At 56.8% G+C, this 20,565-nt stretch overlaps 1 protein-coding gene across 1 annotated transcript in view; it reads left to right on the top strand.

Annotated features, from left to right (window-relative positions):
- Nucleotides 1-18,487, top strand: part of CTNNBL1 (catenin beta like 1) — an 85,602-nt gene extending 67,115 nt beyond the window's left edge. The window contains exons 12-16 of the mRNA XM_088154147.1: nucleotides 9,031-9,128; nucleotides 10,174-10,254; nucleotides 13,843-13,980; nucleotides 14,825-14,897; nucleotides 18,271-18,487. Of these exons, the coding sequence (XP_088010273.1) occupies nucleotides 9,031-9,128; nucleotides 10,174-10,254; nucleotides 13,843-13,980; nucleotides 14,825-14,897; nucleotides 18,271-18,359 (479 nt within the window). The 3' untranslated portion in view covers nucleotides 18,360-18,487. The remainder of the gene's footprint in view (nucleotides 1-9,030; nucleotides 9,129-10,173; nucleotides 10,255-13,842; nucleotides 13,981-14,824; nucleotides 14,898-18,270) is intronic.
- The last annotated feature ends 2,078 nt before the right edge of the window (nucleotides 18,488-20,565 follow it).

The raw sequence follows: 20,565 nt of genomic DNA, 5'->3' as shown, positions 1-20,565 counted from the left end.
ATTGGGAATCTCAAGCATCTCCCTGCGAGGAAGGGCTGGAACATCTGGGAGAGGGTCCAGAGCGAGTGATGGGAGCAGCCTTCTCCTCCCCTCCAGACACCAGGACAGGGTCCGCCAAGGGTGCTGGCTAAAAGGCCACTGATCAGCTGACAGGTCCTGGCCCAACAGGTGCCCCAACCAGACATCAGCTGCTTAGCAGAAGGGAAACGCCCATCAGCCGAAGTAGAGCTGTCGGGAAGTGGTGCCGCACTGGCAGTGTGACCTTACGCATAGCCTGGAAGAGGCACCCACGATGGCAGGCAGGCTGGCAGTGGGCAGAGTCGCCTGCACATACGTGTTTCTATGCGGGAGTGCTTTCTCCCCAGCGCAGGATATACAAGTTGGAAAGACCGAATTGGGTGTGATGCGTAGGGAATTGTAAGGATAGATACGTGAGTTGAGGTTCATGTGCCCAATGAGCTGGCCAGCCTCACTTTCTCGCAGTAGAGCCTTGAGCACAGCAGAGAAAATGGTAGAGCATTTTGGTAAAATGGTAAAGGGGGGCGCAACCCCCCCTTCACCTGTGTGCAGGCGGGACCCAAACTGTCTGTGACTGGCCAAGAGACGGATCTTGGGCTCCTGGGGTGGCTCCGCAGAGATGCCGTTTTTTGCAAAACGGTAAAGCACAGTCCCAGAAGCTTTCCTGGGACCAGACCTGCTGCAAAAGCGAGTAATCTGGGATGCAGAGTCTACTGAGGCACAAGGGTAGAACAGTAGCTCTGCCATCCAGATCCCCCACCTGTTGTGCCCTTCGTTGTCAAGCGAGCTGCTTGATGTTCAGAACCACTTCCCTGATTGGGAAAAAGGCTCCTTCGAGCCAAGTAGGTACATGCAGTTGCTCAGTTGATAAATATTTGCCAGGCGGGGGGCTCAAAGCTATTAAGTTGACTCTGATCTTGTCTCGTAAACGCTACCAGCTGTTTAAACAAGCCGTGCACTTGGTACATGTGCCTTTCAGTGGACGCCTGTTTACGCAGAGCGGAAACTGTGTCCCTCCTTCTGTTGGTCTATTGTGACAGTTGCAAAAGGCCTCCTGCCTCTGCGGGCCTGGCACTCGTTGGCGCCGTTTCGGGGCTGTTCTCCTTGATTCCACGTCCTGTGCCATTGCACCCAGGGCAATTTTTTGGTGATGTGACCCACGGGAGGGCCTGCTCTGCTCTGCTCTGCTCTGCTCTGCTCTGCTCTGCAGCCCCTGTCAACAAGTCAGCCCATGAAATGTAGTGCTAGCGTGAAGCTGGAAACAGGGAAGGAGAACGAGAAGGCAGCAGTCAGAGCAGACAAAGTAATATCAGGTCGTGTGAATGCTTAGCGGAGTGAACTTTGGGGAGTCCCTCTGGCTCCAGCCACTGGTGCTACTTCAGAGGGATGCCTCCATTCAGGCGTGCGGTTCAGAAAAGGGGAAGCAAGGGAGGACACAGGTGGACTTGGTGGGAAGGCAGGAAGAGGCCAGAGGTGGCCTCGTGTCTTGTGGAACCGCCTTTCGTGCTCATGACTCCATGAGCCACCGCCACCCTCTTTCCAGGGAAGCCTGTGCGGGAAATTTCTGCAGATCACGTTGGGTCAGCCAGGGAAATTGACGTTGACCAGAAGTTTAGCTCTACCTGGCAGCGACGTTGTTGGTTTTGGGATTAACAGCTTATTGTAATACTTTTGATTACGGATTGAGATCCCCGCAGGAACAGAGCCCCCGGGAGCCCCCCGGGAGCTGAAGGAGTGCCGTGCACAGTATTTCACAGCAATACATAGATCGGGAAGGGGAATGACCTACTGGTGGGGGTTCTTTGGGAGTGGCGCAGCACACACAGCCAGTAAGCTTTCCACCCCAGAAACAGGTAGTTTTATTACTTAGATTCCCTGTTAATGTTTCTTTATAAAACAGATTTGCATGCTTGCTTCTATAAATCTGCATTTATTTCTCCTCTTAAACCTGTATCAGTAATTTTTATCTGTAATCCTGCAGCCTATTCCTATAAACATATCCCTGTTAACTGTACTTAGCAAATCTACTTAAGAATTACTTCTGCATTATCAGTAATGCTTCATGCATCTGAGGAAGTGAGCTGCAGCTCATGAAAGCCTATGCCTGATGCTGCTGCTGATAATTTATTAAATTTATATGCCGCCCAACTCCCAGCGACTCTGGGTGGTTTACAATTGTTAAAAACGTTGAAAAACAAAAAATAATGCAAAAAACACAAAAAACAGCACATGACAGAACATTTATAATAACATTATTTATAACATCTATAAATGTTATAAATAAATATAGTAATAACATTTGTTGGTTGGAAAAGATGCTGCCAGATTTCTCCTGATTTTGGGCTGCCCAAATCTGACTGACTAGAAGAGGTCTCTGCCTCCAATGCATGTAAAGTAGGAGCGTGAGTTGCACCCCCTTCCCCTTTCTTTGTTCCCTTAGAGGTGGGGGAGCTGTACCCTTCCAGCCCCCCCCCCCCCACTTTGCTTGCCCTCCCTTCCTGCCCTGGCAGGCCTCTCCTGTCCTGGCACAGTGGGTTTCTCCCACAGGTCGGGCAGCAGGCGCTTGTGCTGCTGGCTGCGGTGGGCTGTGGCCTTTTGGCTGGTGCTGGGGGGGTCTGCCCTGGCCTGGCTCTGCCGGGCGGGCTCCGTCCCGCTCGCCTCTGGGCCTGGGCTGGCTCTGCCGGGTTGGTCGGGCTGGCCTCATGGCCACAGGCGGCCCCGGTCAGAGGAAGGGCGATGCTGCTGATCCCACTTGGCTCTTCTGCCCCTTCCCCATCCCCCCCCCCGTTTTCCCTGAGCCTTCTCTCCCTTTTCGCCTCCACTCTGCTCTCGTGCAGCGTCTTCGCCCCGCTGTCCTTCTGCTCGCTCTTGCCTTCTCCTCTTCCTTGCTCCACACCTGCACGCCCGCCATGCCGCCCCTGGATCGTTGGTGGCCTTGGCGGTTGCCATGCACAGCAAAGCCGGGCCATCTTAAGAGGGAGGGAGATGGAGGAGAGTGCGTTTTGTGTGCTACGTTTCCTCCTTCCGCCCCTTCCTTTGGCCGTGTGTCCGTGCCACGACTGGAGAGGGGCCACTGCCCGTCCAGAGCTGGCTCCTGCTTTTGAGAATCCTCCCGTCCCTGCTGGCTTCAGAGCCTGGCTGGCAGAGATGGAAGGCTTCTGGAACCAGCCCTTGTCACAAGTTAAACTGACACCCTTGTCTTCAGTGTGCAAATCCCCGACACTTCGACATTCAAAAATGCGTCTCGCTCCCAGCCCTACAAACGTAATGAATCAAGGTGTCAAGGAGCTTGAAGAAAATGAAATTGTTAATTGCTTAACGTCTCCAGCGTGGGTAATAGAAAGAGGAAGGTTTGGAAATGCTCAGAAAGAAGGCAACCTTGCTTCGGTGGTGGAGCTCTGGCGGGTATGAGACGAATGCTGAAAAATGGGGAAAAGCACTTCTCTGATCCCCCCCCCCCAAAAAGCGAATGTGGGTGGTTGATGACATTCCACAATGGTGAACGATCAGGTAGTTCTGGAACAGGGTTGCATTTGCAGGTTTGGCCCCCAGAGCAGCGTGGCAGGAAGAGTCTCGGCCATTCAGGTTGATTTCCAGAATGTAAGAGGGGTAAAACCCACTCGGCAGGACAAGTCTACCTGAACCTTTCGATTTTGTCTTCTGGACTCCCCTCTTTGCCTCTGCATATGTGGGAACCAGGTTTGTGCCTGAGGAGTCGCCAAAAGGTTGGATTTCCTGGTGGGCTGTGGAAATGCAGAATTCCAAAGGAGGCTGAAGGCCACCTTCTCAGGGCCCCAGTTTCAAGGCAGAGCAGCCCCTGCCCAATTTTCAAAGGCTTTTTCTGGTGCAGAGTGAAATATTTCCACAAGCTTTGCCATTTGGTCAGCATTTTACACCGGAGAGGAATTTGCAGAGACAAGGAAGAAAGACCAAGCGGGTTTATTCAATTAATCAGACGCGTGTAATATCTTGCAATATGTATTTGTATCACGGAGGAGCGAAGATCCAAAGGGAAGCCTTGGCTGAAGCATCAGCAGTTCTGAGCAGAATTGCAGACGGAGATGGAATTCCTTTCAGGTGGCCTTTGTTGTTTATTTAATGGATTTAGCCGTCAGGAGCGGTCTGCGGGAGGCATCCATTTTGGGGCTTTGGAAATAAGCAAGAAGTTTTGGAGGGCTGCAGGGTTGCCCATCTTTTCGGCCTCCTGCAATCACAGATCTTCCACTGTCTCCTAGGAGAATGCTAAAATCCTGCCATTTCCTCTCCGTTTTTATCTCAGCGTAATATTAAAGACCAGCGTTTTCTGTTGCGGGCCTCTGGCGAATTGCACGTAGGCAAACACTGGGTTGTCAGTCCAGCTGAGCCCCAGAGTGGCTCCCAGCCTCTTTAGCAGAGCCCTGTGGAGTTTGGGATTTCCCTTTTTCTTCCTGCAGGAAGTGCTCATCTTTCCTGCTGCGCTAAGTTAATTGGCAGTGCAGAGGTGTTCAATCTCTTCCATTCTGTCGTACCTTATGGAGAGGCCTTCAGCACACCGAGACTTGCTTGCAATGCTTTTAGTCTTGGGGGCGGAGGGGGGGGGGCTTTGGTGCGCCCAGACACTTGGTTCCTTAAGAAGCAGAAAGCTGCCTTCACACGTCTTGCATATTCTCGCAGATCACCCCAGCTGCCCATTTTAGGCTGTGGCTATGATTCAAGATTTCTCCAGAGCAGTGTTTCTCAACCTTGGCAGCTTGAAGATGGGTGGACTTCAACTTTGCTGGCTGGGGAATTCTGGGAGTTGAAGTCCACCCATCTTCAAGCTGCCAAGGTTGAGAAACACTGCTCTATGAGCAGAGTAGCTCTGATATATGAAGTGTTCTTGCACCACCCACAAGGTCTTCCTTTCTTAAACCAGTGGAGGTATCTCAGCTCTCCACACATCCGTTGTGGGATGAGTCCGCGGCTGCAGCTGGATGTTCTGTGACCCCATTGGGGCCCATAGAGAGCTCTGAGTTGGGACACGTTGACGCTAGTCTTCAAACCAGCAAGGCAGTAGCTGGGCCCTCTTGACACAGCCTACCTGAGTGGCTGTTGCCAACTCTGGTGCCCATCATGGCTGTCCTCCTCCTCCCTCTCCGGAGCCAGGGCACGGGTCTGCTGCTCCAGCTGGGGAGAGGGGAGGACCGGGCCCAGAGGGAACCGGCAGCAAGACTGAAGCGCGGTTGGGGTTTTCATTCCTGGCAAGAAGATTGCTGACGCGAAAAGCATTCTGTCCAAGAGAGCCCATTTCGATCTGGCAGGCAGAAAGAAGGAGATCTCTGGAGTCAACTGTAAACATCTCGTTCCGTTCTGACAGAGTGAAAGGACAAGTGAGGCAGCAGGGCACAGTTTGGCATGGAGGGCACGCAGCCCGGCTCCTTCGGAGCTCATTAGCAGGAAACTCTTCCTTGCCCTCCTTGGCTTCTCGCTTTTCTTGTCTTGCTCTCTTCCCTCCAGAAGCCCACACTGCCGTTCTTGGGAGATGGGTGGGTTGGGCTTTTGGCAGGGGGTGTTTCTTGAACCCCCACCAGCATTCCACGGCTGCCTCCCGTCCCCTCCGCCCACCCGCCTGTCAGTCCTTCCCTTCCTCCCTGCTGGGCCCAAGTCCATTAGAAGGGGGAGAAGGATCGCCGCAAAGGCCGAGAGGCACTCGGGCACAGACTGACCTGAACGGAGTTCCTGCCATGAATGTGGGGATCTGTATTCCGCTTTGTTGTTTAGTCGTTAAGTCGTGTCCGACTCTTCGTGACCCCATGAACCATATTGCGCCAGGCCTTCCTGTCCTTCACTGCCTCCCTGAGTTTGCTCAGTTTCATGCTCATTGCTTCAGGGATGCTATCTAACCATCTCATCCTCTGCCGTCCTCTTCTCCTTTTGCCTTCAATCTTTCCCAGCATCAGGGTCTTCTCCAAAGAGATCTCTCTTCGCATTAGGTGACCAAAGTATCTGAGCTTGAGCTTCATTATCAGTCCTTCCAATGAGCAATCAGGGTTGATTTCCTTTAAGATTGACTGGTTTGACCTCCTAGCAGTCCAGGGGACTCTTAAGAGTCTTCTCCAGCACCAAGTTCAAAGGCATCAATTCTTCGGCGCTCAGCCTTCTTTATGGTCCAGCTCTCACAGCCATACATTACTACTGGAAAAACCATAGCTTTGACTATGCGGATCTTTGTCGGCAAGGTGACATCTCTGCTTTTTAATATGCTATCTAGGTTTGCCATAGCTTTCCTCCCAAGGAGCAAGCGTCTTTTAATTTCATGGCTGCAGTCTCCGTCTGCGGTGATCTTGGAGCCCAAATAAATGAAGTCTGTTACTGCTTCCATTTCTACCCCTTCTATTTGCCAGGAATTGATGGGTCCAGATGCCATGATCTTAGTTTTTTTAATGTTGAGTTTCAAGCCAGTCGAGACCAATCTAATTAGGGTTTTTTAAGCCCTGCCTGCATCCTGCATCTTTCCTGCCTGTCTGCTGCAGGAAACCCGGTGGAGCAGAATCCCTGAGTGGGGGGCAGGGGCCAGGGGCCGTCCCGGTGGTTCAGAAGGCCGGGGCGCAGCTACTCTGGCCTCCCTCCTGGGGTCTTAAGCATCTGTCCTCGGAGCAGAGCCAGACCAGCAAAGCCTGTTGCAAATGTGGAAGGAGACTCGGACCTGGCCCAGAGCTAGCTGGAAAGTCCCCAGCTAGCCCTTCCCTGGCCCCAGAGATCCACTGCCAGCCAGAGGAGGGGGCCCAGAGAGGTACTGGACACCGTGACCCAGACCTGTCCTTTCACGCGCATCCAGGTTTCCATTTCTCTGTGCCTTGGCCTTTTACTGCTCTTCTAGGGAGCTGCCTAAGGGGCTGCCAGTCGATGGAGGGCTCCCCTTTGCTTGAGCAGAAGACGGGGGCAGGCTGCAGCTTCCCCCAGGGCCGGAGGGCAGGGCCCACTTCCCCAAGGCTCCTCTTTGGGACCTGCTTCTCCACAGCCGCTCAGAGCTCCCTTTCTTGGGCGGTTGGCAAGGTCCACCTGGCGCTGCGCTCCTCCACCGCGCCCTGCACATGTGGGCAATGCCTGAAGGGTGGCCCGAGCCTGTCACCCCCGCCCCCTGGCAGAGGGAACCAAGGCCTGTGCTCAGGCGCTGTTCGCAAGGCCACGTGCTTCCCAGCTTCTGAGCCCTGGCCCTGGGCTTGGGGCTGGCTTTGGGGTGGGGGGTTCTGGGTCAGGTCCGTGTCCCCCTTTGGGCTCTGAAGACTCACCTGCGGGCCAGGCATCGACCAGGCCAGGCTGAGCCAAGAGCTACAGCATCTTTTTGACGCTCCCAGCGGCTGTTTTTCGTCCCATCCGTCACCGAGCAGAATGCCTTTTGCGGTTGGGCTGTACTGGGCAGGGTGGGGCGGAGGGCAGAGGGGAGTTTCAGGGCCCTCCAACCGGAGCGATAGGCAATTCATCCTAAGGGGGAACCCGAGAGAACTCCCGGGATTCTGATTATTCGCAAACAGCCTGCTGGGCGCCTTTCACTCCTCCTCCCCTCCCTCCCACGCACGCATGTGACTCCTTCTCCTTAAAGCGGAGGGTGCGGAGGGACGCTGCGTGCAGGTGCGCCAAGCCCAGGTCTGTGGCGTCCCCCAAGCGATCTTGCTGCACGTCGTGCTCTTCCAGGATGATCAGGTCTCTGGGGCTGACCTCCAGAGAACGGGTTTATCGCCTCTCCTCTCCTCTCCCTGCCCAGCTCCACCTCCGGAGGGCATAAGAAGTGGGCGCCGTCGCAGGCTGCAATCTGTTCTGAGCGAGCAGCGTTGATTAGCAGTTCACAAAGCCCTCAGCGCAGCAGGACCTGCTTCCAGTGGCACTGACAGGCCTTAATGCATCGTGCAGGATCCCCGCAGCGAGGGGGGAGCGGCCCGTCCCTTGGGGGGTCAGGTGCCTCTTGCTGAAAGCCGCTGCAGGCGGGGGCACGTGGCTTGTTCTGTGGGCGATGGATTGCATCTCCTCGTGGCCCCTGAGCAGGCAGTGCTGGGAAAGTGCCCGTTAATCGTCTTGACAGCAACGAGGAGACCACCCTTTTCCTCTGCGGCCCGCCTTTTCCTCTCTCAAATAGAACAAATCCTGACCCCTCTGCCCTCCGGCAAGGCAGCAGAGACACACTGGAGGATTCATCCATCTTGCGGCCGGGGGAAGCTGGACAGGAAGGCCTGCCCGCCGGGGTTTTCTTGGCGCTGAAAGCCCCCTTGGCCAGAGGGACCCCTTGGCCCCCCAGCCACCTCAGCCTGGAAAGCCTTTCTCTCTTCGCCACTTAAATCTCGGCAGTGCCGGAGGCTTCGCTGGTGCTTATTTCGGGGTTTTATTTCAGTTTCTAAGCTTTTATATTCGGCTGCATTTTTCAGCCCTAAACCCTTCATTGTGAATCACCAGAAATACAATAAATAAATCTGTTGGGAAAGCCAAGGCGAGCATGTTTATTCTGAGAGGCAGGAGAGACAATTAGGTGGCAGGCAGAGATCCTCCATCCCCCTGGCATTTCCGGCCCCCTTCTTCCCCGCCCCGGTGGATCCGAAGGGGGTCTCTCTGAGGATGGAGGGGGAGGAGAACGGATTCAGGGTAGGTGGGCTTCTTTGTCTGGTGCTGGGCCTGGGAGGCGGCTGCCGAGCAAAGGCTTTTCTGGGGGGCTGTAGCCAGACGGCCCTCCCTCCTCTTCCTCCGGAGCTTCTGTGCCACGGAGAGCTTCACCTGGGAGCAAGAGCTGCTCCAGACACACATGCGCCCCCCCATTGCAGTGCAGCTCTGGGACAGGCAAGGCCACTTGCAAACTGGGCTGTGGCCAGGGGCAGGATCCACCCTTCCTCGCGGTGGCTAAATGGTGTTCCACCGTGGGGAGAGGGGCATTGGGGTTCTTTGTGGGACTAAAGCAGCCTTTAGGGGCTGCTGGACAGGAGCCAGGAGGGTGCTGAGAAAGGGGCGGGTGGGGTGAAGGGGAGCACCGTCCCCAGCTGAAGTCTGTCTTTCCCTCTCTGTGCCCAGAGCACGTCTGCTCCATCTTGGCCTCCCTCCTGAGGAACCTGCGGGGGCAGCAGCGGACGCGGCTGCTCAACAAATTCACGGAGAACGACAGCGAGAAGGTGGGTGACGGGTGGCCAGAGGGGCTGCTTCGGACAGGAGCCACTCATGTTTCGTGCAAAGGTGTATTCCCCTGGGCCAAGTTAAAATGTGATTCACCCCGGTGCTGTTCTGCCCGGAGGTCCTTTCTCTCCTCACTCCTGTCACGGGGACTCGCACCCATGGGGTAAATTTGTCGCCTCTGCCCCAAACACTGCCAGGCCGGGTGACCACTTTGCTTCGTGGCCGTGCTGGCCCGGGAGTGGCCAGAAGCCTCCTGTGGCTCCTGCGGTTGCTGTGCGTTGCCGGCCCTCAGTCCCGATTTTCTTGCACATTCTCCCTTTCCAAAGGCAGCCTTTCAGTCTGTGATGAAAGAATTAATCGATTAATGCTCACAAGGTCTCTGAAAATAATTTTGGATCAAAATGGGTGTCAGTTCTGAAAATCAATGGCAACGGTAGCGGGAAGCAGGAGAGCCCAAACTGCAAGGGCGCAAGGGCTTCGTGGAGTGTTTGCCAAACATGTCCCAAGGTGCTCCTCCTGGTTTTGTTCTGCGAGGAACAGCAATTAATGTGCCTAAAGTGCTTTTAAAATTTGAACTACTTTAATTAGAATTGATATTTTTCCCCTGAAATTTATGGAGGAGGTGGAGGAAAGGTTGTCAATAGCTGCAGACTATTGATAGCTAAATGGAACTGCCATGTTCAGGGGCACTCTATCACTGGGGATAAGAAACAGGGACATCTGGCCTTTAGGTTCTGGAAGCTTCCGACCGGGCGCCTCCTGTGCCAGCCCTGCGGGCCCTGCATCTCGGGGGCAGGAGCCCTGCTGGCTTGGAAAGGGTTCCCCAGGCACCGCTGGCTCGGGGAGGCCAAGAGCAGCGGGAGCAGACCAAATGCTGAGGAAGGAGGAGCTGCGAAGGCTGGAGGAGGGGATCAGCAGGGAAGCAGCGTCTTTGAGGCTCCCCCCGGCTCCCGTGGCCGACGGAGCAACTCTGTCCCTTTGGGCTGAGAGCCTTTGCCTTAACCCTGGGAGAGACGCGCAGACACACCCCGTCTTCTCTTCCAGGTGGACAGGCTGATGGAGTTGTATTTCAAGTACCTGGATGCCTTGCAGGCAGCCGATAAGAAGATTGAAGGTGAAAAGCATGTAAGTGTCCCCCTCCTGCTCCGGCCCCGCGGGTCGCACATAGGAAGCCCCCATTGCCCTTCCTCTGGCCTGCGGGTTCCTTCTGGGCGCCTGGCCGACTGTGGCCGGGAACAGGAGGCCGAACTAGGCGGCGCTTTGGATTCCTTGCGGGGGCAGGTGCCCCAATCTTTCCTTCCAAGTTCCGCCAGGTGCCCCCGAAAGGACTCTCGTTCTTCCAAGAGGTGCCCCTGGGCCGAGCCCAGTTCTTGGAGGGGCCTCCCGACAGAGCACCTTGGCTGCCTGCTGTGGGGCGGGGGACAGTGGATGGTCCTGCGGGCCCCGCAAAGGAATTGCGAGGCAGCTTTCCCACTCTGCGGGCCCTTCTTCAGACGCTGGCCGAGCTCCTGATCGCAGAGGCTCCTGCCACGAACAGCATGTCTGCCTGCCGGGAGCTCTCCTGCCCAGGACAAGTGTGGATTCAGTGGTTCAGTCCGGGGGATGATCCGTGAAGTGCTTCCTGTGGGACGAGAGGAACGGATGGGGAAAGGTAGCCACGGGAGGGCCACGGACGAGGCTGAGACCCGCCAGGCTTGTGGATTACAGGCCTCCTTTGCTTCCTGCCTGCTGCCCTCCTTTCTTGAGGAGGAGGTGGCAAGCCCCCTTCGCTCTGGAGGTGCGGTGGCACAGGGCAGCGGTGGCAGCAGGGAGGCAAATGCAGGCGATGGCTTAATACATTATCCTGACTTCTGTGTGGAAATTATGCTCAGCAGGTTGATTCGATAAAATGTTCTCTCTGGGCATTTTGCACCATAATGGCTTATAAATGAGATGCTAATTGTGCCACAACCTCAGAAGGGAGAAATGGGATCCTGGAAGGGCAGGGGGACCATAGGCGTGGATTGCTTCCCAGGGGATCTGGATGAGCGTGGCCTTGTGGGCGGCTGCGAATGGCTGCGTCAAGAGCCAGAGAGGGCAGGTCAGCGGCAGTCGTGCAGGGCCTGAGGAACAGGACTGGCAGGCGGATGTGCGCTCCAACTGCTGAGCAGCTCTGGCGCCTGGATTCTCGGCAGAAGTGGACAGCCGGCCAAGTGCTGAAAAGGGTGGGTGGGCTTGCCTGCATGTTGGCATCTGTGCAAGTGCCCCAACAGGCAAAGCAGCCCCCTCGGGGGCACTTGGTTTGCCATAATCCCACTGGAGCTGCGTGACCCCTTGGCCGTTCCGGCCTGGGGATCTTGTGGCTCATCCCCTGGCACGTCCAGATGCTCACAAACAGCTTGCATAGAGCGACTACTCCCCTGGCATGGAAGGTGCCCACTGCAGAGGGTCTCTGGCCTCCCCATGGTTCCAGCCTGTCTTGGGAGGAGCAGAGGAGCCTTTCCCAAGGCAGAGGGAAGGGCAGCTGCTCCCTCTGCCCAGTCCCCAAGGAAGTGAGGCTGAGGCTGGAGTCCCCAGCCACCCTGCTGTCCTCAGGGGAGGCTCCGGCGCCCTGGGGGAGCTGGGCTCCTGCTCGGGGGAGGCTGCAGCCTGGCTTGAGAGTGGTCCTCTGCTCTCCTCATCCTTCTTGCTGCCAGCCCGGCCTTGTTAGCAGGAGGAGAGGCAGCGTGAGCATCGCAGGAGCCCATCTCGGGCTGTCTCATCCCATCAGCGCCGGGCATCTCACGGCAGATGAGGATGGCATCTGAGCACTCCTCAGGATGTTGTATCCTGACAGCTTAGAGGAGGGGGGCCTTGGTATTTGTGCTGGAAAGCGATTAACACGGGGGGTCGGGAGGGGTGCTGGTGATTAGCCGGACTCGTAGCGGCACTGGGCTCGGCACGTCCAGCGAGAGACTCCTTCCTAATTCCCTGGCGGAGTCTCCTGGGTGACGTGGGGAAGTTGCTGCCCAGGCAGACACCTCCGTCCGCCCAGATCGGTTTGGTGTCCTGAAGCGCAGGGAGTTTGGGGCGTCCGCCTCGGCCAGCGGGGCAGATGGTTCCAGAAGCCCGACCCTGCCGCCCAGAGGGGCAGAAAGACAGTGCAGCCGGAGAGCATCCTCGCGTCTTGCAAACGCCAGAGGGATTCATGCCGTGCTGAGTGGGGTGTTGCCCCTGAGGTGTCTGCGGTTGCCAGCCAGGCCAGCGGTCGCTTGCAGGATATAGGCCACGTGGCTGTTAATCCTGCTCACAGAACAAGTCTCGGAGCTGGGAGTCCCGGAGGTGGCAATGTGGCTTGTGAAAAGGCCGGCTTCTGAACAGCCAAGCCCAGGTGGAATTGGGAGACCGAAAAATAAGGGTGGGAGGCAAAAGCCGGCCTTGGAGGCGAGGCAGCGTGGCTCTCCTGGGGGCTGTGCTGCGCGGGAGCAGAAGAGCAGAGGGTCGCCCTTCCTCTGCAGGGCCAGAACGGAAGGCTGGGGTCCAGCTCAGGCGGGCTGCAGGGCACGGCAGGGAAACTGCCCTTGGACTTGGGGCAGTGACCCTTTGGAACATCTCAGGAGCCTGGCCGGCCCCTTCCCGCCTGCTGTGGCTCTTCCTAGGCGGGTGCCCAAGGTCAGGGGGCTCCCGCTCAGCCTGCTGTCCCGCTCACATCGCCTAGCCAGGGCAGCGCAGCCGCAGAGCCAAGCGTGGGTTCTCTCCCTCGGCAGTGGCATTGCAACGTGGCTTGGCGTGGGCTTGACTGCAGTGCACACCCGCAGGAGGAGGCCCTCCTTGTTGAGTGTTGCAGGTACGCCGTGCTCTCGCTGTAAGGATGAAAAATTGCTCCAGTGGAGTGTGCCCACCTGCCGGGCCACCATATCATAAATCAGGCAGACGGCCAGGAGATCTTGGGCTGGCAAAACAAAATTCCAGTGTGAGGCTAGCAAAAGGTCAGCTGCGGCATGAGTTCCTGCTGGTGGGGGGCCGAGTCCTGGAGGGGGTTGCAGCCAGAGGAGGGATCTCGGAGCACATTTTGCAAGGGAGCAGCCTGGATTTGAGCACAGAGCTGGTTTCATAACATTCTCCCTGGACCGAAACCAGCTCTCTGGCACCACCTCTGCGCCCAGCTGTGACACCCCCCCCCCCGGAGATTTGCTCCTTCAGATCTTTGTCTGCCCCCTGAGCCTGGTTCCTCTGGGCTTCTCCCAGGCTCCACCTTGGAAATGTCCTGGGATCACCTCTGCAGGACACATGCAGCTACGGAAAGAGATGGATTGGTCCCTTTTGTTCCACGAGCATCTTTGGAGACTGCTCTGGCACAGTCCCAGGGAGAGGAAGTGGGGGGCTTTGGGCGAAGACTGCGAGAGTCCATACGTTGGGCCTCCCGCGTGATCAGACGACCAACATGTGAAACCGAGTTCAGTCGCTGTCACTGTGAAAGGATGCCTTCCCCTCCGCCAGATCAGTTGGTGATCTTCCCCGTTCCTTCAGCCCTGGCCGTTGGCCTCGAGGCTCAGGAACCCTCCTAAGGTTGCCGTGGGCTGTGTCATGGCTAGGGAGAGGGCACGTGCTGGCGAGGCAGAGCTGGTGCTGGTGCTTTCTCAGAGGTCTGCTGCTTGCACCTCTGGACCGCCCCTAAGGGGAGTTGTAGGGCCTGGCGGGCGAAGCAAGCGGCGACTCCGTTCCTCAAGCGTGACCTCTGCCTGCCCCCCTCAGGACATGGTGCGCCGCGGAGAGATCATCGACGACGACACGGAGGAGGAGTTCTACCTCCGCCGCCTGGACGCGGGTCTCTTTGTGCTGCAGCTCATCTGCTACATCATGGCTGAGATCTGCAACGCCAGCATCCCTCAGGTGAGTCCGGGCGCCTGCCACCGCGCTCCCGCCCTGCTCCGGCCCCGAAGCTTCCCGTGCGGCGCCTTGGCTTCCACGCCATCGCTGCAGAAGGGCAGGTCCTGCAGCTTCCTCTGCGCCGCCCCCTGCCTGGAGGTCCTCTGGTGCCGCGACAGGACGCCCCTCAAAGGACTCCAGTTGTTGCTGTTTATTTACTTATTTATTTGCTGGTCGTATTTATATGGCCACCCATGTCACAAACAAGTGACTTCGGGTTGCATGCAACACAGCAAAAAACAATATATGCAAACGAGTATTATTATTATTATTATTATTATTATTATTATTATTATTATTATTATTAAGAACTTTAAAATTATAAAAGGTGCACAAATAAAAAAATAAATGTATATCAGGCGAAGAGCAGGTGTTCATTACACGGGAGCCATCTCAATATTTTGCCAGTCCCCTGAGGTCTCCAGGCCTGACGACGTAACCAGGTCTTGAGGGACTTCCGGAAAGTTAAAAGGGATGAGGCCTGCCTCGCTTCGGGGGGAAGGACATTCCATAAAGTGGGGGCCACGGCAGAAAATGCCCGCCGTCTAGGACCTGCCAAGCGTAGCTCCCTAGCAGAGGAGACCCGCAGCGCACTCTCTGGACCTGGGGGATCACCCCCAGTTCCAGGCCCTCCCTCTGCAGGGCTCTTCCTGGCCGAGCGCCGCGTTTCTTTCATGGGCCTCCCTGGCTGCTTTGCAGGGTGGGGGTGGTGCGGTTCTACCGAGCTGCTTTGCAAAAAATCCCCAAAGGTGGACTTTCCCTTTCCAGTGGGCAGCAGGTTTTTCCCACGCCTTTCTTCCCCTGCCAGATACGTCAGAGAGTGCATCAGATTCTGAACATGCGGGGCAGTTCCATCAAGATTGTCCGGCACATCATCAAAGGTGAGTCCTCGAGGGCTAGGGCGGGAGGGGGCCCCCAGGCTCCCGTTGGGCTGGGTTCCCCCCACAGAAACTCCTGGCTCCCTGGGGGGACTCGATGGTCCGGCAGAGCCGCCGCGGAAGGCCTGCAAAGCCACCAGCAACAGGAGCGGCAGGCGGTCCTTTGCTGCCAAGGGGGGCCAGGGAGGGACCCTGGCGTCCGCAAGCCTGGCACCAGGCAGGTCTGGTCCTGCTTTGGGGGCGAGGCTTGGTTCGGGTACTCCTGAGGCACCGCAAGCCCCCCTGAAGCTGGTGGCGGCTTGGTGAAGTTCTCTGGGGGTGTTTGGCCGTGGCTGTTTCCTCGGGGAAGACGGGGAATTTCGCCCTCAGGCCTGAGTCACGCTTGCTGCTCCTCCCACAGGTATTGGCGGAGGAAGGGGCAGGAAGGCCAGTTGGGGACCCCCAGCCCCAGGCCGGGAGAGCAGCCAGTTTAGAGCTTCTGCCGCCCCCCTGCTTTGGCTCTCCACACAGAGCCCCCTCCTCCCTTTTTGCATGCTAATTGGAAGCCTGCTTTTGAGTTGATTTTTATGGCCTACATATTTTCCCTGTTTCTCTGGCAGCCTGACAGCTGATGGATCCCTTGGGAGGGCCGTGAGTTGCTTTGGATGCAAGAGAGGGATCGGGCTCTCCGTTTCTCAGGAAGCCGGGGGGGGCAGGGAGAAGCCCTTGGAATTCCTCGCGGCCGCTGGCTGGCCAGCCTGGGCTCGCCTTGCAAGCCCCCTGGGGGGTGCCCACCCGCCCTGCTGGGGAACCCATGGACAGGAAGGGTGGCGGCGGCTGCTCCTCCTGCTCCTCTTCCTCCTCCCCCTCATTGGGGGGGAATACCCCAAGCTCTGCAGACATCTTGGGTGGGTGGCCAGAAAACCAAGAAAATGTTCTTTGAGTGTGACTTGAAAAGGGGTTCTGTGGTACCTCACCCACGGTATCCCTTGTCTTGCCAGGAGACCAGCCGGGTTTCCTCTCATCTTCTTTGCTTGCGCCCTTGGGACTGAATGGCTCCTCGCCTGTAAACGTGCCCTTCTCTCCATCCCGTAGGCTTTCCCTGGGCCAGCCAAACTGTGCAGGTTAAGCAGGAGACGTTGTGGGGCGAAGGGGGTGCGTGACAGGTCTTGCCCTTGGATCCAAGGGCTGGAGCAGAGGACCTCCAGGCCCTTTGGATCCCCGAAGGCAGCTCTTCGCTTAGCAGACAGCCAGGAGGTGCTACGACGGCCCGCCCCTCCCAGTCTTGGCCCCAGAGGAGCTGGCTCTTCTCCTGCCTCCTCTCGCCTTGTTCAAGACACGTCTCTCGCGTCTCCTTTCTACTCCTCCTGCTGCCAGTTAACGGCATTTGGGGGGCACTTTGTAGGAGCTGCAAGGACAGGAGTCAGTCTCGTGGTGCCTCCTGCCCAAGCCACGTAGAGAAGCCGTTTCTGTCCCCCGTTTGGCTGCTGGGGGTGGCGGGTCCTGATAGTAACCACTGAGAAGGGTGCAGGGCGCTCGGGTCCTTCTTTGCTTGTCCTCTGGACTTCGCTGTGGTGAGAGGAGGAGAGAGGCTGGCAAGCCGCCCCTATCTGACGCCCCCCCCACCGGGTCCCCCCAAGGGCACTGCTGTTTAACTATACCAAAAATTCAATCTCCATTCATATTTTACTCGCCAACTGTTTATGAAACCATAACATGGGCTTCAATAATGCAACCAAGATATAGTTTATATTTTTCTGTATTAACTGTTATTAACTGAGAGCCAGCACAGGAGAGGGCCCCCACCAACGCTTGTCATCCAAATCTGCCAGATGTGAACTCCATGCATATTCCTAGGAGCCTCCTTTTCCTGGGAGACCAGCAGCACCCCCTCCCTCCTTGGTTGGTGTGGTCGATGTGCCCTTGTTGAGTGGGGAGAAGCTGCCTCCTCCTCCTCCTCCATCCACCCACCCACCCACCCACCCACCCATCCACCAGCCTTCCTGTTGTGCGCATATTAAAGCGCTTGATGAGCTGCTTAGATGTACAGCAGTGGCAGCTCCATAAATATTAATGCAGCTCTGTTTGTTCTGGATCCGGGCGGCTCCACGCGTGGCTCGCTCCGGTGTCCTGCATCTGGCCGTGGCTCAGTCCTGCTCTAACGTTTGCCACTGCAAACCAGCAGTGTGGACGCGCTCCGGGTGTAAACCCAAGCACTGCGTGTTTGGAAGACGGAAGAAGCGGGGAGGGGCTGCAACTTCGGGGCAGCAGCTGGGGAGGGGAATTGAGGGCTGACTCAGGAGCAGCCTTGTGAGTGTGTGGAAGTGATCCTGGGCTCAGTCTGTTGTGAGCACACAGCCCGGCTGACCCGCAGCTAGGGGAGCAAGGCACACTGTCCCCCCACCCTGACCCAGGTCTGTTTGATCGCTAGTCCTCCGAGCTCTACCCAGGTGGTCCGTGGCTCTTTGCGAGGGGTCCATCTTTCTCTTGGGATCAAACGGGGGTGGTGGAGACCCCAGCTTGCGGCCCCTCCTGCTTGGGTCCCATTTGGTGGGGGTGAGTCTTATTCACCTCCCAGTTTCTACTTGAAAGCGGGGGCTTGGTACATGGAGTCCAAGGGTCTCCTTGTGGCACCCTTTGAGAAAGGCACCGGAGTGGCTGCCACCCCTTGGGGGCTACCCAGGACCTTCAGGATCAGTCCTTGGCTTCCTTGCCATTTGGAGGGTCCACATCCTTCTGCAGGGCTGTTCCCATCACTTGGTTCCGGAACGGCAGCAAGGCCAGACCTTTGCAGAACCTCCTCCATGTTTTAAAGGCACAGGTGGGATTGCCTTTACTCTATCTGGAGAATTTTAGCTCACCCCTTTTGAAGACTTTTGCTTCTGGTGGCTTTAGGAGACACTGATTCTCCCTCAGAAGTACCCTTTCCTCTTCTGCCCTGTCGTAGCCCCGCTTGGTGCCGGCTCCTGACTTCCTGCAGTCCCACGATGGGTTCTCCCAATTGGAGCGTGGAGCAGCCACTCCCGTCAGCTCCAAGTTCTGGGTCTCAAACAGTTAGCCTACCCCAGTGTTGTCCAAACTTGGCCACTTTAAGATGAGAGGACTTCAACTCCCAGAATTCCCCAGCCAGCCATGAAGTTGAAGTCCACTCATCTTAAAGTGGTCAAGTTTGGACAACACTGGCCTACCCAAATGAGTTTCCCCTAGAGTGCAAGGCCCCAGTGTTGGCGTGTGCCTCCCCAGTGACAGGACCTTGGGCACCGGGCATCTACTGCCTTCAGCAAGGAGGAGGGAAGGCAGTTGAGCCACGGCCGAGCTTCCCTTGCAGCCCAGGGGGAAGGAGGGTGCTCGGAAGCGGTTCTTCCTCTTGCTCAGAGCCCCTCTGACCTTCTTGCAGAGTACGCGGAGAACATTGGAGATGGGAAGAACCCCGAGTTCCAGGAGAGCGAGCAGAAGCGGATCGTGGAGCTCCTGGAGAATTTCTGAGGATCCTGTGTCTGGCAGCCTGCATGACCTGCTGCAACCTGGGGTCAAATAGAGGACTTTCTGGAGAAAGTGGCCCTTCTGAGGTTTTGGTTTTGGTTTTAATTATTAAAGATAGTTTGGTTTGTTTTTTTAAAGTTTCTTGACTGATTCTTGGTTCTGGGGATGAGAGGGGATGGCCAGCTAGGGAGAGTTTTAATCCACCGCTTTCTCCCTTTCCAAAACTGCTCGATGTTACTTTGGGTGTCTTGCCCTTGGGGACCCCAGATGCATAATAATTCTCTGTTTGGGACCTTGGCCTGGAAACCCGAAGGCTTTCTACCCCAAAGCTCACCCTCCCTTACCATCATCTAAGCTTGTGTTTCTCAACCTCAGCAACTTTAAGAAGTGTGGATTTCAACCCCCAGAATTCCCCAGCCAGCATGCTGTTTGGGGAATTCTGGGAGCTGAAATCCACACATCTTAAAATGGTTGAGGTTGAGAAACACAGATCTAAGCTGCTTTTCCCAATCTGACATCTCCCGGAGGCAGCTAATTGCAAACCTCATCACGCCCCAGGTATGCTTCAGGGAGTGTATTTATTTACCAGGCTTATATGCTGCTGAATCACGTGCAGGAATCATAAAACATCAAATCACAATTAAAAACCAAAACCAAAGTCCCAATTTAAAAAGATACATAAAATAAAACATGAATATGAGTAACTGATAAGAACTGTAGTCTGGCGCATCGGAAGAGCTTGCAGCCGGGGAGGGAACGCCCATCGGAAGCATTATGAAGCCGAGCTGAAGAGCTATGCAAAGCAGCCCCCAGCCTGGCTGGTCAGCCGGTCTGGCTCCTTCTGGGCCTTGTCCTGCCCCACTCCCCACTGGCACTGCCCAGCTGGAGAGTCTCTCCTGGAAAAAACAGCCCCCCCTCCTCTTCCACTCTCAGTCCAGGGTGCCCTGCGGGGCAGGGTGGCTGGGTGGGGACGTGCTGCGGCCTGCCCCATCCCCTTGCTCTGCTCCCCCAGTTAATGACAGCCAGTGCAGCGCAGAGCGGGCAGCTGCTCCCCTCCGTGGGGCTGGGCCTCATTTAGGGACATTTGCATGCTGGCAGCATCCGTGCCTCATCACCCTGGAAAACACATTGTGAGGGAAGCTTCCAGGCGCTTGTTGGCACAGCCAGCCTGAAGGGTTATTCAGCCTGGGGGCTGCAGAGACGGTGGTTGGTGGCCGGAGGATTGAAGCAAAACCTTTCCGGGGGGGAAGGTTCTCCTGGCCCCCGGCACACTTCTGCTTCTCTCCCTCCGTTGCTTTCCTTATGTGCCTTAAAAGAGGGTAGCCATGGTCTGAATTGGCAGAGGCTTGACTGGTGGCTTCCCAAGCCACGTTCAGCTGCTACCTGGATATGGGGGGGGGGGGGTGCCGCCCTTCCTTATGGGCTGAGGCAGGGCTAGGCAGGAAGGACGGCCAGGCTGGCATCCCAGTGGGGCTTCACATCCTGGTGCAGCAGCAGGAGCACAACCTCCCTGCAGAGCAGCCTCTGCTCGGCCCTTCTGCGCCCAGCACTGGCCCGCCTGCTGGAAGAAAATGGGACCCCATCCAGGGGCCACCCATCCTCCCTTTCCCCCCAGAATTACATGGCACTTCTTGGCCTGATCCACAGAGCTTGGGGAGAGAGCGACCTAGACAGCCAGGAAGACGGATATTTGCATCCTCTACCTAATAAGGAATGCAACTGGGTGTCTGGGTGGACTTGGGAACCCCAACCTGCTCCCACTTTGTGGGGCTGGAATAACCCCTGCTTGGAAACTATTCAAGGGTCACTAAGGGGGGCCAGTTGGCTCTTTCAGAGGGTCTGCCCCCCTTCAACGCAGGCTGAGAATTCAAGGCCCCATTGAAACTGGGGGGATCTCTTTGAGAGAGATTAATGGCCCCATGTGCTCAAAGATTATGGGGCCATTAAGTTTTGGAAAGGATGATGCAGGTAGATCCAGGTCATGGGGGGGTTAGAGGGTGGCTAGGAGCCCCCCTGCTGCCCCCCCATTTAAGCTTAGGGCTCTGAGTGGCCCTCCTTTCTCCTTGCTCGCCTGCCCCAGTGAAGTCACCTGCCAGACTGCCTGCCCGCGGGAGAGGCAGCTGCCCCAGGCGCCATTGGCCCAGCCTGGGTGCCCCACTCCCAGCTCCCCTTCTCTGCAACTGGGCTGGGGAGGACGAGGGTGAGCTGA

Source organism: Python bivittatus, unplaced genomic scaffold (assembly GCF_059951505.1).
Source record: "Python bivittatus isolate LINGU-HERP-01145 unplaced genomic scaffold, Pbiv_v1 ctg000700_np1212, whole genome shotgun sequence".
NCBI lineage: Eukaryota > Metazoa > Chordata > Lepidosauria > Squamata > Pythonidae > Python > Python bivittatus.
The sequence above is the reverse complement of the archived record's forward strand: the minus strand, read 5'-3'. Positions and strand labels throughout refer to the sequence as shown.